This window comes from Castor canadensis, chromosome 5, assembly GCF_047511655.1.
Source record: "Castor canadensis chromosome 5, mCasCan1.hap1v2, whole genome shotgun sequence".
Lineage (NCBI taxonomy): Eukaryota > Metazoa > Chordata > Mammalia > Rodentia > Castoridae > Castor > Castor canadensis.
In genome coordinates this window covers 159662408-159677061 of record NC_133390.1, presented here as the reverse complement: position 1 = coordinate 159677061, position 14654 = coordinate 159662408, and the positions used below count along the sequence as shown (strand labels likewise).

General features: G+C 40.0%; 1 protein-coding gene across 6 annotated transcripts in view; it reads right to left on the bottom strand.

The window, feature by feature from the left end:
* Cnbd2 (cyclic nucleotide binding domain containing 2) overlaps positions 1-14614 on the bottom strand; it is a 71325-nt gene extending 56711 nt beyond the window's left edge. For 2 of the 6 annotated variants that reach the window (XM_074074665.1, XM_074074669.1), the window contains exons 1-5: positions 14330-14614; positions 12640-12813; positions 11869-11922; positions 8772-8825; positions 508-645 (exon numbers count right to left, since the gene is read on the bottom strand). In XM_074074665.1, the coding sequence (XP_073930766.1) occupies positions 508-645; positions 8772-8825; positions 11869-11922; positions 12640-12813; positions 14330-14614 (705 nt within the window). Of the gene's footprint in view, positions 1-507; positions 646-4287; positions 4354-8771; positions 8826-11868; positions 11923-12520; positions 12814-14141 lie in introns of those variants that run through there. The other 4 variants (XM_074074667.1, XM_074074666.1, XM_074074668.1 and 1 more) reach the window with 4 other exon arrangements.
* Positions 14615-14654: the final 40 nt, after the last annotated feature.

Sequence of the window (14654 nt, the reverse complement as noted above, 5' to 3'; positions counted from 1 at the left end):
CTCCGTTATGACCATGTTTGGAACACAGACTTCTTCCTCTTTTCTTTCCACATAGAGGGAGGTGTATGAATAGAATACTACTAGTCTCTTTACTTCCACCTGGAGAAGGAGGAACAAACTCCTTGGTGAGTTGGAAGGAGAAACTGGACAGGATCATCCCCTTTTTTACTCCTCTGAACCCATAATCTACTCGGCCCTTCTCTGCCCTGGGTGCAGGGCAGCCATCGGCTATTGCACTGTCACATTAGAAACACACATCATCCACTGCTGCTTGCTACTGGGTATGAAAAGCTGTCTAATTCTGGGGTTCAGGATTAGATAACCCTCTTGCTTGATGATATCACACCCTCTCCTAAGTAAGTCTGTCATTAAGAAAGGTGATAGGTGGAGCTCCTATCTGCTTTACGCGTATCTTCCTTCTCAGTTGAAAGAGCATAGGCTAAGAAGTGGGATGCTATTTATTGAACCCCTTAAATCCTAATAGTCCTGTTGCTCCCCACTGCTTACATCCCAGAAGGAGAAGATAGGGTGCTTTCTGTGAGCAGTCTCAATGATTTGATATTCCCGGAATCCTCTGAGGCCTTGGCGAAACATTTTACACACTCGGATCATCATTATGATATCCATGGTAAGCTGGTACAGCCCCTATGGAAACAAAGCAAACACGATCAATGGAAACCATCTGTTGTCAACAGCAGGCTAGATGGCTCTGAACAAGGTGAAATTTAACAGGATAAAATACAGTGGTGTGCTGAAGTGATGGTTACATTCTCAAGTTTTGTTTTTTGTTTTTTACTGTCTCAGGATTGAACCCGGGGCTTCACACATGCCAGGCCAAGAGTTTACCACTGAGCTACACCTACAGTCCTCTCAGGAAGTTTTGCAAACCTGTTAAAATTATGTTGGTAGCTTAAAACCAGTCATTCTGGGAGTATTTATGCCACAGAATCTGGCAGCTACTACAAATCAAGACATTCTCCAATCCAGGAGCCAGCTGTTAAACACTCACTAGCACACCATTGGCTGAATGTCAAGTCCTTCACTTCTGCTGAGGAAAAAAAAGGGACTCAAGTAATTGCAGGCAGTGTGGGGATAATACCAACAGCCTGAACTTTTTTTTTTTTTTTGGCACTACTGGGATTTGAACTCAAGGCCTACACCTTGAGCCACTCCACCAGTCCTTTTTTTGTGATGGGTTTTTTCGAGATAGGGTCTTGTGAACTATTTGTCTGGGACTGGCTTCAAACCACGATCCTCCTGATCTCTGCCTTCTGAGTAGCTAGGATTACAGACATGAGCCACCGATACCTGGCCAAGAGCCTGAACTGTGATATCAGATAGATCTGAGGAATAAATGGTCAGAAAGAGACAACACTGCTGGTTTTGAAGAAGAGGAAGAACCTACAAGCCAAGGAATGTGGTGGTCTTTAGAAACAGCAAAGGTAAGGACTAGATTCTTCCCTAGAGCCTTGAGGTAGGAATGCATCCCTGCTAACACTTTGAGTCTACTTTTATTTATTTGTTTGCATGATGCTTATTTATTTATTTTTGGGATGGACTTCAGGGCCTTGCACATGCTAGGTAAGTACTCTACACATCCACAGACCCTGACACCTTGATTTTAGCCCAGAGAACTGTTTTAGACAACTAGCCTATTGCATTGGAAGCTAAGAAATTTGTGTTGTTTTAAGTCATTAAATTATGGTGATTTGTTCCAAGAGCCATAGAATAGTAATATAACATTTAATCCAAAAGGAGTCACCTATCTTTTCCCTGAGTATTTGGAATTAGACTGAGGACAAATTGGCCTCTAGATTCCTAAATGAACTTGGGAGTAAGGACGAGCTAGGCAAATATGGAGGACAGGAGAAAATTCACAATATAGAACAATCTATAAGTCAACTAACCCATTTCTTCAAAAAGTTGATCTTCTAGGGAAAACAAGGTGTGGGGGCTGTTTTAGATTAAGAAAAAAAGCAAGGGCTGGCAAAATGGCTCAAGTGATAGCATACCTGCCTAGCAAGCATGACATCCTGAGTTCAAACCCCAGTATAAAACAGAAAAAAAGAAATCAAGAGACATAAAAGCAAATGGAAAGTATGAACCTTGATTGGACCTTGGTTCATGATAACAAGCGATAAAAGACATTTTAGGGGACAAATGAGGAAACTGAGTATGACTATATATTAGATGATATTACAGAATTTAGTGTTAAGTTTCTTAGTATAATGGTATTGTGGTTATATAGAATAGTATCCTTATTTTGAAAATGTCATAAAGTATACAATTTAGTTTCAAATGACTTAGCAAATATACACATAAAAAATATGACAGGCCATTGACTGACAGATTCAATGGGTAACGATTACACATATTCTTTCAAGTTTTATGTGTGAAAATTTTCATAACTTAAAAAATGCAAAACTAAATTAAAAATTTTGCTTCTTAATTTCTGTTAATAAATACATCATAAACAAAGTGAAAAGACAAAACACAGACTGAGAGAACATATTTTCTTTCCATGCATGTAATAAACAGAAGATTACTATCCAGAACTTTAAAAAAAAATCCTATCAGTTATAAGAAAAATACAAGTAACCCATGATAGCAAAATGAACAAAGGATATGAACAAGTAATTCAAAGGAAAATTTGAATCAGCTACAAATCAGTAACATTTCTTGTGGTGCTAGGGATGGAACCCAGGGTCTCACAGATGCTAAGCATGTGCTCTCCCATTGAGCCCTACACTGTGAAAAGATTCTTAACATCACTAGAAATAGTAGCAATGTAAATTAAAGTAATAAGATGCTATTTTACATCTGTCATTGGAGAACTGGGGAACATGATACAAAAATGTTGTAGAGCAATTTGACAACATTTTATAAAGCTGGGGATGTGTGTACCATCAAGGAATTGTATTCATTTTGTGTGTACTCTTTAGAAAAACTCACATGTGTACAAGGAGATAGCCATAAGGATGCTTATAGCAGCATTGTGTGATAGCAGTGAATGTCTGAAAACAAAGTGTCCATAAAAGGGGCCAATACATATGGTACAGGTCACAGGACTGAACATAGCACTAGATCTCTGTAGGTCAATGTGGATAGAGCTGAAACCATTTTGAGGGTGGGGAAAAGAGAACTATGATGGCATTTATGGTGTCCTTTTTAAAAAGTATGCTGCATAATATATATTGTTTATGGATATATACATATGAAAAATATATAAAAATAAATAGGAAGAATGACACTAACTTCAGGAAAGTGGTTGTTAAGTGAAGAGAAATAAAAGGGAATGGGGTGGTAAAAGTGCTCTAACTGCAACTGTAATGTTCTATTTCATTAAAAGTTAAGTACATAAGGGCTGGGGGTGTGGCTCAAGTAGCAGAGTACTTTAAACATGAGGCCAAGTTTAACCCCCAGTACCACCAAAAAAAAAAAAGACAAAGAAACTAGGTATCTAGCCAGGTGTAGTGGTACATGCCTGTAATCCTAACACTTGTGAGGCTGAGGCAGAAGAATTAAGAGTTCAAAGCTAGCCTGAGCTACATAGCAAGTTCAAGCCCAGTCTGGACTACATATTGAGATCCAGTCTCAAGAAACCAAAAACACAAAAAATAGATATCTAAAGGAAATATGTGAGGGGAGGGGGGCTAGCGCCTAGCTCAAGTGCTATAACACTTGCTTAGCAAGTGTAAGGCCCTAAGTTCAATTCTCAGTACCATCAAAAATAAATGAATAAATGGTAAGGTACTTTATTAATAAGATTAATATTTACTGAGTATAATTAACTATTGCCAGGCATTATTCTAACATGTTTTATTTCATTTGATCCTTAACAGTAAATTTAGCAGTAAATCCTAATATTATCATTACCCTTTACAGAGGAGAAAGCAAAGGCAGAGCAAACCAAGTAACTTGTTTAGGGTTTAGGATCTAAACCTAGGCAGTCTGGCTCCAGAGTCCACAGATCACCTATGGACTCACCTTGTTTTTTACTGGCTCTCAGTAGCAGGAAGGGTGGGTATGGAATGGGACTCTGGGCTCAGAGTATAGCCTGGGGCTTGCCTCATGTTTAGGTGTTAGTGGGCAATAGGGCAGGGGTCAGAATTCAGCCCTTTTGAGCCTTGTTTGGACCTCCCTTCTTTGTGTCATGCTGTGACTCCAAAAGGCAAAAAAATGGCCATCGTTTATCCAAGGCCTCTACTTCATCTGCCTCTTCCTTCCTCAATGCTTATTTTTCAGTCTTCTCAGGAATTCCCTCCCAGATTCCTTGACCCTCCTCACCAGTTCCTTCTTCAGGAGCTGCCAGGGATAAGACACCATATATCTCCTCATGGTTCCTGAATTGGCAAATATTACAACTAGCCCTTTGCCTTTCAAGGGGAGGACAACACACCTTCCTCCAAGAAACCAGTTATACTAGAAACAAACAGCTTCCCTCAATGGCAAGCAAGAGCTTCTTTCACTCCTGCTCTACCAGAAACTGCTGGAAGCCTCATTCTGAGAAAATCTCATTCTCAGAACCTACTGATGTCACAGTGAAAGATTCTGGAGGGAGAAGGAACAAGGAAACTACATTAGTAGGCATTATCTCAGTTAATCCTTATAATCCTCACAAGGGACCTTAACCCCCACTCTACACATGCGAACACAGGGGCTCAAAGTGGTTAAATGACTGCCAGAATGATGGGGCCATCTAAAGAAAACAGGAAGCTTCTGGATGTGGGTAGGGATATCAAACACCTTAGCTTTGGGATCACTTGGAGACTCTGGTGAGTGGGTACATAGCACTATCCCATAAGTCTTGTTAAATCAGGATAGTCAGAGAAACTCAGCAAAATGGAAGCCCTCAATCAGATGTTGAATGTTGAAAGGACGTTGGTAATGGAAATGGCTCTGGGGTCCTTCTAAAAGGAGAGAAAGGGCTGGGCATAGTGGTATATGCCTGTAATCCCAGCTATGAAGGAGGCAGAGATGGAAGGATGGTGGGTCAGAAGCCAGCCCTGGGCAAAAAGCATGAGGCCCTTGAAAAATAAACTAAAGCAAAAGAGCAGGCTGGGAGTATGGCTCAAGTGGTATACTACTCTCTAAATTCAATCTCCAGTACCACCAAAAACTCCAAAAATCTATGAAAGTAGAGGAGAAGATGAGGTCTTCTAGAGAAAAAATGGACCTTCAGTAGAAAACTGTGGTTTCAATATCACCTGATCTGCCAACCCTCCCTCAACTAACGGAGACATCAAAGACCACTGAATGCAGTGAAGGCAGCTGGAAGAAAGAGCCAGGCTCTGGGGCTGGGGTGGTGGTGTAGCTCATTGATAAAACACGTAACAACATGCATCTAAGGAAGAGTTATAGTAGACCTACACACACACACACACATTAAATGCATGAAAAATTGGGGAATGCTAGGAATAAGGTCTGTGGATTATACAAATGTCAATTTCCTGATTGTGACTGTACTATAGTTATGTAAGGTGTTACTACTGGGGGGAAAGCATACAAGAGACCTCCCTATTATGTTTCCAACTTTCTATGAACATAATTATTTCATTGAAATAAGCCAGGGATGACAGCACATGCCTACAACCCCAGCTATATGAGAGATGGAGGTAGGAGAATTGCTGTCCAAGGCTGGCCCCAGGGGAAAAGCACAAGACCCTATCTGAAAAATAACTAAAGCAAAAAGGGCTAAGGGTATGGCTCATGAAATGCAAGGCTTTCAGTCCAAATCCTAATACCACTTCAAAAAGAGAAAAGAAACTTCTTCATAAACATATTACAAAAAAATAAAGCAGAGGGGAAAATAAAGGAGGGGAAACGAAAAACAAATGGCATATGAAAGACACCAAAAAAAAAAAGAGAGAGAGAGAGAGAAATTAACATAAAACAGATGATAATCACAACAAATAAACTCAAAGGGCTTGGTATATTTTAAAACATGAGATGCAAAGATGCATCTTTATGTTCATAGTTCAAAGAAGAGAGGATGAGACAACTGGAGGAGATGACACAGACAGAGCTCAGGACAGAAGTGTTAAAAAAAATAAACTATGTGAGAAGTGAAGGTCATTTCAGAAACATTAAAAAAGATGCGAGTCTTGCTGAAAACAGACTAGGACTGCAAAAACAAGTGAAGAAGCTGGAAGTAAATCATTAAAAGGGAGTCAAGAGGGCTTGGTGCTGGTAGCCTCAAATCTATAATCCTAGCTACTTGAGAGGCAGAGATCAGGAGGATCTTGGTATTTGTTTGTTTTTTGCAGTACTGGAGCTTGAACCAGGGCCTATACCTTGAGCCACTTCACCAGTCCTTTTTTTGTAGTGGGTTTTTTTGAGATAGGGTCTTGCAAGCTATTTGCCTGGGCTGGCTTCAAACCACATTCCTCCTAATCTCTGCCTCCTAAGTAGCTAGGATTACAGTTGTGAACCACCAGTGCCCAGCAAGGATCTGTTTGAAGCCAGCCTGAGCAAATAGTCTGAGAGACCCTATCTTGAAAATACCCAATACAAAAAAGGGCTGACAGTGGCTTAAGTGGTAGAGCACCTGCCTAACAAGTGTGATGCCCTGAGTTCAAACTCCAGTATTGCAAAAAAAAAAAAAAAAGAGTCAAGAGGGGCTGGGGATGTGACTCCATTGTAGAGTTCTTGCCTAGCATGCACAAGGTTCTGAGGTCAATCCTCAGAACTGGAAAAAAAAAAAAAAAAGCCAACAGGCAAGAAATACCATAGCTAACATGTATAGCAGTATAGAGGAAGGAAGGAGGTGGTGTAAGCATATGGACTCTTTCATTTTCATAGCTGTAAGCCTTAAGACATTTTCCAAAACTGATAAAACAGATGTATAAGCATATTCAAAGATATACAGGGAACTAGCAATAATTAAAATGGGATCATGAGGATGAAAAGCAGAAGTATAACAATTACTCTTTTATGACTTTTGAATTTTGTACTATATATGTGTGTATCCTGTTCAAAATGAAGGAATACATTTTTAAGGAATAAAACAAAATCAATACTGCACAATTAGAGAATGCAAAGCTACTGGTAGAGCACCAGAGTAAAATCAGGTTCACTAAAAACTCACTGAGAAGCAGGAGATGAGTACTAGAATAGAAATCTTGGAAAGGAGAAAAAGGCAAAAGGCCCCCGAATTTATACTGGCTTATTAGGTATAAGAATTATTAATAACTGAGTTACTTGCAAACACAGCCTAGCTAGATTAAGCACTCTGGGCCTATTATACACAATTTACAGAAATGACAAAAGATAAAATAGGTCTTCACCCCAAGATCAAACATATTTGATAAAATGAGTTATCAAAATAAAGTTAGCAAAGTCAGCAGAGACATCAGAGCAAGCTTCTTAGATTTGGTTTTAAGGGGGCAGGTGGAGGATTATTGGTAGAGTGGCTCAAGTGGTAGAGCACCTGTCTAACAAGTTCCAGGCCCTGAGTTCAAACCCCAGTACCACTAAAACTACAGACAGACAACAACAAAAAAGCAGAAAATGGAATACCCTAGGGACGTTTAATTCAGCCCATCTTATTAGCCGAACCTCTTTCCCCTTTACCATGTCCCCAGCTGGTCTCCTGGAATCATGTATATGCATATGGCATAGGTAAATGATTATGAAATTATTGAAAGTCTACATTTCTTGTCCACTGCTAACACAACTTAAAATTTTCTATTTAAGTTTGTTACATATGCTAACAAAAATTCTTTCCATTCATAACAACTTAAATTCTTTTTTTTTTGTCTTTTGAGACAGGGTCTCGCTATATAGTCCAGACTGGCTTTGAACTTGCTATGTAGCCCAGACTGGCCTAAAACTTGTGATCTTCCTTCCTAAGCCTCTCAAGTGCTGGGATTATAGACATCTGCCACCACCTGCTTAATACCTCACATTAAAAAAATGCAAAGTTAAGTTTTGGCAAGAATGTGGAGGACAGAGGCCAACAGGAGAAGGGAATCAGGAACTAGAGAAAAGGTTAGTTCGAGAAGAATTAATTTAGAAGGTAACACACATGCACAGGAAAGCAATGCAAGTCAACTCCCTATATAGCTATCCTTATCTCAACTACAAAAACCCTTGTTCCTTCCTATTACAGCTTATACTCTCTCTTCAACAAAATTAGAGATAAGGGCAAACTAGTTTCTGCCTGGTAGTGAGGAGGTGGGGGGGAGGGAGGGGAAGGGGAGGGAGAAGGGCGGGGGTAGGGGGAGGGCAGAGAAATGACCCAAACATTGTATGCACATATGCGTAAAAGAAAAAAAGTGCTGAAAGGAAAAAAGAATGTGGAAAAATTCAAACTCTGAGTACTGCTGGTGAGACTGTCAAATGGTGGAGCCACTATGAAAATACATATGCCAGCCAGACGCCAGTGGCTCATACCTGTAATCTTAGCTACTCAGGATGATCGTGGTTCAAAGTCAGCCCGGGCAAATAGTTCAAGAGACCCTATCTCAAAAATACCCAACACAAAAAAGGACTGGTGAAGTGGTTCAAGTGGTAGAGCGCCTGTGAGGCAAACCCTAGTAGTCCCCCACCCCAAAAAAAGTATGACAGTTCCTCAAAAGGTTAAATACAGAATACCTATATGATCCAGCAATTTCACTTTTGGGTACAGACCAAATCAACTGAAAACAGAAATTCAAACAGGTATCTACATACCACAATATTAATAGCAGTACTATCCACAATATCCAAAAGGTAAGAATACCTAAAATGTCCATAACATAGGAATAGATAATTAAAATGGAACCACTTACTAAGTGCTTTAATTTGGACCAATGATTCACATTTTGACGTCTTGATATCTTAGTCTGCAAAATTCAGGAAAATGGAGTATATGTAAATATAAATGCCTATATATGAATATTAACTTTAAAAAGGGATAAAATTCTGATAATGGTACATCATAGAAGAATATTGGAGCATTATGCTAACTGAAATAAACCAAACACAAAGGACAAATATTACATTATTCCAGTTAGAACAATCAAATTCAAAGAGCCAGATAGTAGAACTGATTACTGAGGGCCGTAGGGAGAGGGGTGGAGAGTTACTGTTTAATGGGTGCAGAGTTTTGTTTTGATGTGAAAGTTCTGGAGATGGACAGTGGTGATGGTTGTACCACAAAGTGAATGTACTTAATGCCGCTGAACTATACCCTTAACAATGGTTAAAATGGCAACTTTTTGTGTGTGTGTGTGTGTGTGGTGGCATTGGACCTCAAGCTTGCTGGGCAGGCGCTCTGCCAGCCCTAAAATGGTAATTTTTACATTATATATATATTATAATTTTTCTTAAAAGCTGCGTTGGGATTAATAAATAAAACAAACACTGTCAACAATAAGAGAACTATCACCAACAATTAAAAAAATGTACAGGGCTGGTGGACTGGCTTAAATGGCAGAGTATCTGCCTAGCTAGCATAAGGCCCTGAGTTCAAACTCCAGCACTGCAAAAATAAATAAAGAAATAAAGAAATTAAACTAACATTTTACCAAAGAAGGTTTAGTGATGGCAAATAAACATGAAAATATGCTCACAAGCTAAGCGTGGTGGTGCACACGTCTGTAATCCCAGCACTCAGGAGGGTGAGACAGGCTAATGGCAAGTTAAATACCAGCCTGGGCTACATAGCAAGACCATGTCTCAAAACAACAGAAACAACAGATAAAAGAAAAAGGAACGAAAAGAAAATATACTCAATATCAATATTTATTAAGAAAGTTCAAATTAAAACCACAATGAGTGCCGGGCACAAGTGGCTCACACCTGTAATCATAGCAACTTGGGAGGTTGAGATTGGGAGGATCAAGGTTAGAGGCCAGTCCAAGCAAAAAGTTCTCAAAACCTCATCTCAACCAATAACTGGGCACAGTGGTACATGCCTGTCGTCTCAGCTATATGGAGGCTAAGATCAGGAGAACTTCAGTTCAGGGCCAGCCTGGGCAAAAAACTTCACAAGACCCTATCTGGACAGAAAAAGCTGGGTATGATAGTGCATGCCTATCATCCCAGCTATGGCAGGAAATGTAAGTAAGAGGATGGTGGTCTAGGTTTGCCAGGGGCAAAAAGCAAGGCCCTATCTCAAAAATAACCAGAGCAAAAAGGGCTAGAGGCATAGCTCAAGTGGTAGAGCACCTGCCTGGTGTATATGTGATCCTGAGTTCAAACCTCAGTACTGCCAAAAAAATTCACTTATCCTTTAACTTTAGAAAGGCTACTGAATTTATGTTCTCATATTATGCTGAACATCAAAAAGCATTACTGGGGCTGGAAGAGTGGCTCAAATGGTAGAACACTTGCCTAGCAAGTGTGAGGCCCCGAGTTCAAGCCTCAGTACTACCAAAAAAATAAAGTTAAAAGTGTTACTGAAATAGAACATGTTAGGTAAAACACTGCATATTTCAGTGATTTCAAAAGTCTAAATTTTAACATAGGCAAAGTATTTTTATGTTAAAACATGTAAGCAGAAAGAATTGCTTACTTTTAGAGAACATAAGTCAATAAAGATAGTATATTTAATAAGTTAGACAAATACAACAATACCAAGTGCCAGTGAGGATGCAGAGCTATCCTCATTCACTGTGGGGCCCTAGCTCTACTCTGGTTAGTACTTCTACTCTCTGAATTTTAGTTTGCCCATCTGTGAAGTAAAAGGGTTGTCTTAAGGTTCTATGAATCAAACACATCTTTTAGGAAGAAAAGTGGAAATATATTACAAAATATTTAATTCAGCTCTCTTTTGGGATTACAGCTTAAGGAAAGACATATATCCTTGACTGTCGCTACCAGAATCATTGCTTTTGAAACTCAGAAACCAAGTAGATTTGATAGTGATGATTTTTTTTTTTTTTGGCAGTACTGAGGTTTAAACTCAGTGCTTTGTATTTGCTAGGCAGGTGCTCTACCATTTGAGCCACACCTTCAAGTCCCATATATAACTTTTTGGGGGGCAATACTGGGGTTTGAACTCAGGGCTTCATGCTTACAAGGCAGGCACTCTACCATTTGAGCCACACCTCCAGCATACATAACATTTTTGAATGACAAGATTATACAGATGGAGAACAGACTAGTGATTACCTGTGGTTAAGAATGGGGAAGGGGAGAATACTGAGTGTAATTATAAAGAGCACAAAGGATCTTTGTGCTAATCAAAAAGTTCCGATATTGTGATAATAGTTGAATAAATCTTGTGATAGAATTGCATAAGCCTATACATGATACACACACACGCACACACAAGGATTGCATGTAAAACAGGGCTGTGATTGTAACTATGCTAATTTGTTGGTGTTGGTATTTTATTATAGTTATAGAAGATGTTGCTATTGGGGAAAACTGGGCAAAGAGTACAAGAGACATCTCTGCACTATTTCTAAATTAGCTTTTTTTGATTACAAGGTCTTGCTATATAGCCCAGGCTGATCTAGGATTCTCCATCTTCCTGCATCTACCTCCTGAGTGCTGGGATTATAGGCTCGTACCACCACACCAGGAAAATACAAAGCTTTTAAAAAAAAATATGTCCAGGCTTCTTTTCTATGTCCGTTGTTCTTCTTTTCCTGAACAACCAATGTACCATCAAAAGACACCAAAGGTTCTGAAAACATCTCAGAATAATGTTAGAGTTCTTCCTTCACAAGGATGGCCTGCAATTCATGCTTGTCCTTTTTTCTTTAATCAATCCTGAGGGTTTACTAGGAGTCAAGACTTGCATTGGAAGTAAGTGATAGGAGATGAATGATTTATGATTCTTTCCCAAGTGAGCTCTCAAACTAATGATAATTTAAAAGGTCCAATATGATATTGGCATAGAAGTCAGAAGATTTCTGTCCTTTTTGAACTACTTACTAGATTTTTGAGGTTGATCCAAGACATCATCTTTTGGTGTGTTGGCATCTTAATCTGCAAAATTCAGGAGAACAGGACATTTATATATATTTTAAACTTATCCCGGGGCCTCTGAATGGACTCAAGGATATAGGCAAATTACCTGAAATTGTATGCAGAATATAACTAAATCTCCTTTCTAGGAAGAAGTATAATTTTTTTCAGATTCTATGCTTACTGATCAATAAATGGTTTAGAACAACTGAATTGGAGCTTTGGATTGACTTTCTAATGCCCCTTCCATTCTAACAATCTATGATTCTTACAAATCTCTGAGATTCTTCCTTCTATCTCTAATAGTCCATAGTCCATGATTCCAATAAAGATAGAAGAAATGGATTAGAAAAAAGAGAAAAAAAAAGACAAAAACCAAAGAAAAATAAATTTTAAAAACAGAAATGGGCTAGAGACCTAACATTCCATGATTCCAAGAACGATAAGACTTCATTCCCTTTCCCAACAGGATAAGGACTAAATTTTAAACACGGAATGCTTGTGATCTTTGTGATTTACCCTCCCACCAACACTCCAACCTCATCTCTCATGCTTTCTCCAGATCTCAACCACACCCCCATGTAGCCTGCAGTGTATGTAACATTTTGGTTCCACTCACATATGCCTTTATACAGGCAGTATCTTCTACAAAATTTCCTGGGGGAATGGCCCCACATTCTACCATTTTTCTTTGAGTCTCAGCTTAAAGATCCCTTCCCCAGTGAAGCCATTCATGACCTTTCGCCCTTGCAGCAGTATGGTGTGCTTCCTTAGTGCTGAAAACTGCCTGTTACCACACAAGGAATGGGTCTGTTGGTTCACTTGGGTTGGCAAACTCAAATGGAAAGGTGCCAGGCAGGGGAAGGTTTGAAGCCAATAGGTATAATAAACACTAGGTCCCTGTTTTCCCACCTGTGAAAAGAAAATAAAGAAAAACACCACCCTTAAGTAAAATAACTCGAGAGCAATAGTAAATACAAGCAATATTCTGTTTCAGAAAAAAGGCAGTAGTAGTGATTGAGGCTAACTGGAACAGAGTATCCTGGGTGAAGGGAGAAGTCTCTATCAGCTTCAACCGACTGTTGACTAGCAGGAAGGTGGATTCAGGGTGACCAGCTCTTCCGCTTTTTTAAAAAAAAAAAAGCTGAGTCCAGATTTGTATGCGAAATCTCCCAACATGTTAGCAACTAAAACCATGGAAAACCCAGTGTGATGACTTTCACAGTTTCCCAAATTGTTCCATGGGAATCTAGTTCTAATCATTCTTGGACATCTCATCCAAGAGAGACATCCTATGGGATGGACAACTTTCTTTTTGGAAGTGGGGGCACCGGTGTGTTGATAGTTGTTTAATATACCCATCTATCCTGCACAGAGCTCAAAAGAACTGCACAGGTCATCCAAAACCTTCCATATGGGGCCCCTGTCCTTTTCTGAGCCTAAGTTTCCCTTTGTGTAGAGATACAAAACCTTTTTTGTGAGTCAGCTGTCAAGTAGAACATAATAGCATTTACCAAAAGGCTGTCAGAACTACACACTTTCACCTGCATAATCTCTCTGACTCTATGAGGTAATTTCTCTTACATTCAGATTTCCTATTTCACAGAGATGGTAGTAATGCACCTAATGCAAACAACAAACATTTTTCAAACCCTTTTTGCCCCAGGGCTTTATTTAATCCAACAACTCTGAGGTAGGTACCATCATTGCTAGGATCAGTAAGTAAAGCAAAGAAACCCTGCAAAGGGGATTCCACCAAGGCAATCTGACTCCAACACTCCAACCCAGAGCTGTTCAACAAAAATATACTATAAACTCGATGTGTAATTTAAATTTTGCTGGTAGCCACACTTGAAAAGTAAAGACACAGGTGAAATTACATTTAATAATAGTTTATTTGACCTATGTGCAAAATAAATATTATACTCCAACATGTAATCAACATAAAATTATTCAGTCTTTTACATAATTCTTTTCCTACAAAGACTCGGTAGGGTCTCACATTACTGAACATCTCAATTCAGACTTACATTTCAAAGGCTTAGTAAACACCCGTGGCTAACGGTCACCACACGGGGCAACGTATTCACAGTCTATTTACTAATCCTAAAGTTAAAAGCCAAATCCACAGAGCCATCTGCTCATTAGCTGCAGAACACATGCAAAAAAAAAAAAAAAAAAGGTGGTATAAGCTATTGGGCATTTACTTTGTGCCAGACACAATGTGTTAAAGAGCGTACCCACGTTATTTTGTCGTCTTGAAATAAGGTGGGTGCTACTACCCTTTGCATTTGACCAGGTGAGAGAACAATCGTAAACTGGGCTCTCCTCCAGGCGGGGCTCCACCCTCATCATTTATCCAAGGGCTGTCAGAGCCAGAGGGTGCGACCTTAGCCATTCGGCAGAGGTCCCGCGACTTGAAGTCTACCTCGTGACCTTTGGGCTCCTGCATCAACTGCTCCTCCTCCTCATCTTCCTCCTCCTCCTCGTCCTCGGACGCCGCCGACTCCGACGCTAACTTTGACTCTGGCTCCTGCTCCTCGAACCCGCGCTCGGTGGCGCCACCATCAAGATTGTGCAGCTGCGCGTCGACATCTGCAAGATCCACCACTGCAGGAGCCGCAGCCTCCTCACGGGACCCGCCGACGCTAGGGGGCGCTGCTTCCGGGGGCCGGGGTTCGGCTTCCGGGAGCTCGCGCTCACTTCTGATCATAGAGAAGCCAGCGGAGACGCCCACTTCCGGCCGTTCGGAG